Genomic DNA, 5,670 nt, shown 5'->3' on the forward strand with positions numbered 1-5,670 from the left:
TTTTTTTTTTTTTTTTTTGTCTTTTTTTTTTTCTCATGTCCGGCAACGGATCGCAACCCTCAGTGTTGCCCCCGTACCGGACCGGGGACCGGCAACGGGATTGCAACCCTCGGTGTTGCCCCCGCGCCTCGCTCAGCCAGTGAGCGGGAACCGGTCTGTATGTGGGATCCGACCCCTCGGGCGGGAGCGCCGCCGCGCTTCCGAAGCGGTGCACTATCCAGTGTGCCACCGGGCCGGCCCCTGGAACAGTTTAAAGAAGTATGAGGAACGGAAGTCCTGTGCAACTGGGCAACCAGTAACACACTAAAGGAAGCCAAGATGGGCTCACCTCGGTACTGGTAGAGATGGGTGCCCATAATTGGGCGCCGCCACAGCTTAAAGTGTTTCTTCTCCATCACCATTTCCCATGGTTGCTCTTTGTCCTCCAAATCTTCATTCCCTTCTGTTTGGGACTTTGGTTCTGGAGGGTGGCACTCAACTCCAGAGCTCTGAAACATATTTGACATTTCCTCTAACCGTTTCATCTCATTAATGGATCTAGAAAGGAGAAAAACAAGCATGGTGCAGGTGGTTAGTCTGCCCTGTGAAATGAAGTGTCTACATAAAGACTTGCATAAGAATGGCATGGGTTTAAAACAGTATATAATGCAGTAAATAAAAACTGTGTTCTTGAGTTTGAATCCCAATCCAACAGTCATTAACTAGATTATTTAACTAGTTCCTATTTCTAAATCTATAAAATAGAGATGATAATAGTACCTACCTCAAGGTTGGATGTAAAGACTATGAATAAACTTACATGTAAAATGCTTATTACTACCTGGCACATAATTAGCCCTCAAATGTTAACTGTTAAGGTTTATATTTGTGAAATATCATTTGATACCTTTTGCCCATTTTCTATTGGGTTGTCTTCTTATTACATTGTAAGAGTATTTGTGTTTTTCCTCCTCGTTTTAAAATTGATATAATTCAGGGCCGACCCCGTGGTGTACTCGGGAGAGTGCAGTGCTGGGAGCGCAGCAGCACCCCCGCCGCGGGTTCGGATCCTATATAGGGATGGCCGGCGCGCTCAGACTGGCTGAGCGCGGTGCGGCCAGTCTCAAAAAGGACAAAAAAAGAACATTCAGGTTGCTTCCACTTTCTAGCTATTACGAATATTACTATGAGCATTCATGTACAAGTTTTTGTGTAGACATACGTTTTCAATTCTCTTGGGTAGATTCCTAGGAGTGGCTTGCTGGGTTATGGTAACTTTTTGAGGAACTGCCATACTGTTTTCCAAAGCAGCCGCACCATTTTATATTCACACCACCAATGTATGAGGGTTCTAATTGTTCCACATCATTGCCAATACTTGTTATGGTCCTTTTTTTTATACTAGCCATCCTAGTAGGTGTGAAGTGGTATCTCATTGTGGTCTTGATTAGTATTTCCCTAATGACTAATAATGTTCAGCATCTTTTCATATGCTTATTGGCTATTTGTGTAACTTTAAAGAAATGTCTATTGAAATCTCTTGCCTGTCTTTAAATTGGGTTATTTGTTTGGATCCCCATGCTGGCCAGCCACCAACCAACCAACCAACCAACCAACCAACCAACCAACCAACCAACCAACCAACCAACAACAGAAAGAAAAAAATAAATTAGGTTTTTGTTTGGATCCCCATGCTGGCCAGCCACCAACCAACCAACCAACCAACCAACCAACCAACAACAGAAAGAAAAAAATAAATTAGGTTGTCATTTTACTGTTAAGTTTTTAATAGTTCTTTATATAATATTGTGGATACTAGTACTTTATCAGACATATGATTTATAAATATTTTTTCATTCTGTGGGTTGCCTTTTCAATTTCTTGATAGTATCCTTTATTTATTTTTATTAGCATTTTTTCATTCTGTGGGTTGCCTTTTCAATTTCTTGATAGTATCCTTTATTTATTTTTATTAGCATATTCACTGTTACAAATCATACTTATTTTTTATGTCCTTTATCCAATCTCTTCCCTTCCCCTCCCCCCTCTAATAACCATAGATTTGTTCTCTCCATCTGATAGATTAACTATTCCTCTGTTGGTTTATTGCCTAGATGATCTGTCCAGTACTGAGACAGGTGTAATCAAGTCCTCCCCTACTGTCGTAAATCAGATGCTTCTTCTATTATTCTGGAGTGTATCTTGTGGAGAGAGAGGACCTCTTTTTTGGGGGGGCGGGGGAGGTCTCCACTGGTGCGTCTCCTTGTGTCAATATAGTTGAGAGTCTGGTGTGCCATCTATCCAGTGGCTGTGACTGCTGCTATAGACTAGCTGCTTTTGCAGCAGTCATGGCAATTGTGGTGGCTATGGTGGGCTACCTACATGAAAATGGTGTTTCTGGTGTGCTCTTTACTTGCTTGCAGCTGTGTTCGGCTTCCCCTGGCTCCATGCCTCAGGTGCCCAGCAGGGTTGATAGTACCCTTTGATGCATAAAAGTTCTTAATTTTGATAAAGTCTAACTTAATTATTTTTTCTTTGATTGCTTAGGTTTTTGGTGTTACATCTAAGAAACCGCTGCCTAACCCAAGATGACAAAGACTTATGCCTATACTTTCTTCTAAGTTTTATAATTTTAGCTTACATTTAGGTTTTTGACCCATTTTAATTTTTGTGTATGATGTGAAGTAGAGAGTCTACATGCATTCTTTTGTATGTGCATCTCCAGCTATCCCAAAGCCATTTGTTGAAATGACTATTCTTTCCCCATTCAATCCTCTTAACACCCTTATTGAAAATCAATTGACCAAAAATATAAGGGTTATTCTGGGCTCTCAATTTTGTTCCAACAATCTCTATGTCTATTCTTATGCCAGTGCCATAGTGTCATCATTCCTGTAGCTTTATAATAAGTTTTGAAATTGGGAAGGGTGATTCCTCCAACCTTTGTTCTTTTTCAAGATTGTTTTGGCTATTCTGGGTCTCTTTCACCAGGATTGGCTTGTCAATCTCTGCAAAACAGCCAGCTAGGATTTTGATATGGACTGTGTTAAATCTGTAGATCACTATGGTTAATATTGAGATCTTTACAATATTAAGTGTTCTAATCCATGAACATAGGATGTCTTTCCATTTATTTATGCCTTTTCAAATTTCTTTCAATGATGTTTTGTAGTTTTCAGTGTAAAAATCTCACACTTCTTTAAATTTATTCCTAAGTATTTTATTCATTTTTTTTTTTTTTTTTAAATGACCGGTAAGGGGATCTTAACCCTTGACTTGGTGTTGTCAGCACCACGCTCAGCCAGTGAGTGAACCGGCCATCCCTATATGGGATCCAAACCCGGGGCATTGGTGTTATCAGCACCGCACTCTCCCGAGTGAGCCACGGCCGGCCCCTATTTTATTCTTTTTGATGCTATTGTAAATGGAACTGTTTTCTTAATTTCATTTTCAGATTGCTCACTGTATAGAAATTTGATTTTTTTGTATATTAGTCTTGTATCCCGAAACCTTGCTGAACTTATTAAGTCTGCTTTCTATAGATTCCATAGTACAGATCATGTCAGCTGCAGATAGTTTTATTTCTTCCTTTCCAATCTGGATGCCTTTCATTTCCTTCTTGCCTAATTTCCCTGGCTACATCCTCCAGGTTGAATAGAAGTGGCAGGAGCAAACATCCTTGTCTCGTTCCTGATCGTAGGAGAAAAGCTTTCGGTCTTTCACCATTAATTATGTTGTTGGCTATGTTTTTCATAGATGCCCTTAATCAGTTTGGGAAAAAAAATTTTTTTTTAAAAATCCAGAAATCTTTGATTTTTTTTTTAATACCTATTATGCCATGAATTCATAAGGAATAGGTTCCAGTAGCTCAGGCTTCTTTCCATAGGTTCTCACAAAGTATGCTCCTCTAGGTGGAGCAGGCTGGCATTTCAGTTGAACCCAGGTACCTTCCTTTTGGCTTCCTTCTTTTTCTGATCATTGTCCTTCAAGTTTCAGGAAGCTGTCTCGGCTCTTAGCATGCTTAATATACTCAATACATACATTAGTTCTCTTGGCAAGAATACTGCCCTTAACTTGTTCACAACAATGCCAACAGCATGCTTGGTAACACTATAGACTCTTTGAGTTTTGCCATGGTAACATCTGTGGGGCATTCCTTTTTTATTTTTTGTGACCAGTAAGGGGATCGCAACCCTTGGTTTGGTGTCATCTGCACCGTGCTCAACCACTGAGCGCACCGACCACCCCTATATAGGATCCGAACCCGCGGCGGGAGCACTGCTGTGCTCCCAGCGCCACACTCTCCTGCACTCTCCCGAGTGCGCCACGGGGTCGGCCCAGGGGGCATTCCTTTTTGAACAGTACCTATTCCCTTGATGGCTACAATATCACCTTTCTTAATGTTTCGCATATATCTGATCAAAGGAACTCCATGTTTTCTAAAAGGCCTAGAGAATATATATTGGGTGCCTCTCTTTTTCTTTGTGTTTATTTTATTTATTTATTTTTGTCCTTTTTGAGACCGGCCACACCGCGCTCAGCCAGTGAGCGCACCTATGGTCATCCCTATATAGGATCCGAACTCAACCAGTGAGTGCGGCGGGAGCGCTGCTGCACTCCCAGTGCCGCACTCTCCCGAGTGCGCCACGGGCTCGGCCCCCCAGTCTGTTTTTTTTAAATCATGAAAGATGGCAGGAATTTGTCAAGTGCTTTTTCTGTGTCCATTCAGATAATTATGAGGTTTTAATTCTTTACTCTACTAATGTGGTATATTATATTAAATTGATTCATTTTTACATGATGAACCAACCTTGCTTTCTTTGGATAAATCCCACTTGTTTATAGCATATAATTCTTTTTATATGTTGCTGGATTCAGTTTGTTAGCATTTTGTTCAGAATTGCATGAAGTTTTAAAACATACAAAATACATTATAATTATACTATGTATCACTATCATTTAGGGGTGTATACATATATATAAAAACACAGATGGGGATGATATAAAACAAAATGGGATAATGATTATATCTGGGGGAGAGAGGAGAATTCAACTGGAAACGTGTACAAAGGAAGATTTATTATAGTTATTAAAAAATTTTTTTTGGTGTTTTTTTTTTCTGTTGTACTTATTTCACTTCTTTAAATATAAGTGTATTTGTAACATTCATGTTATTCTTTAAACATTTTTATACATCTGAAACATTTTACAATAAAATTTTTAAAGTAAAACATGGCTTGTATTTTTCCCGTAACCTTTAATTAGCAGATAGGAAAGAAAAATTGCTGGCTCTCTATGTCATATACTACTCTACTGTGATTCAAGACTGAAGAAGACCCCAATTACAGATACACTGTGCCTGTAATGCCTTTCCACTCCTCTTCAACCTTCAAAAATAACACAAGGTTCAAGGGTAACTTCTAGGCAGAGTTAACCATGTGCATTTACCTCCTTTATTTACCTTTATAGAGACACATATCACATTACACTATAATTAACCTATCTTTATATCTGCCCCCCCTTACCAAACTATGAATTCCCTAATGGCCCAGAATCAATCGTTTTATATTTGTAGTTCCAGCTCCTAGCCTGGTAAACACCAAATACTTAACAAATGTTTACTGAATAAATTGACTAAATAAATAAAAATAATATAGAAGTAGAATGATACAAATTCTTATTAAAAGACTA

General features: G+C 39.3%; 1 protein-coding gene and 1 pseudogene across 1 annotated transcript in view; both read right to left on the reverse strand.

Moving 5' to 3' along the window:
* Window positions 1-533, reverse strand: part of STARD7 (StAR-related lipid transfer (START) domain containing 7) — a 12,691-nt gene extending 12,158 nt beyond the window's left edge. The window contains exon 1 of the mRNA XM_008567925.1: window positions 329-533. Coding sequence (XP_008566147.1) covers window positions 329-524 — 196 coding nt within the window. The 5' untranslated portion in view covers window positions 525-533. The remainder of the gene's footprint in view (window positions 1-328) is intronic.
* Window positions 534-3,810: 3,277 nt separating this feature from the next.
* LOC103586624 lies at window positions 3,811-4,465 on the reverse strand (annotated as a pseudogene).
* Window positions 4,466-5,670: the final 1,205 nt, after the last annotated feature.

This window comes from Galeopterus variegatus, unplaced genomic scaffold, assembly GCF_000696425.1.
Source record: "Galeopterus variegatus unplaced genomic scaffold, G_variegatus-3.0.2 Scaffold356, whole genome shotgun sequence".
In the NCBI taxonomy this organism is placed as follows: domain Eukaryota; kingdom Metazoa; phylum Chordata; class Mammalia; order Dermoptera; family Cynocephalidae; genus Galeopterus; species Galeopterus variegatus.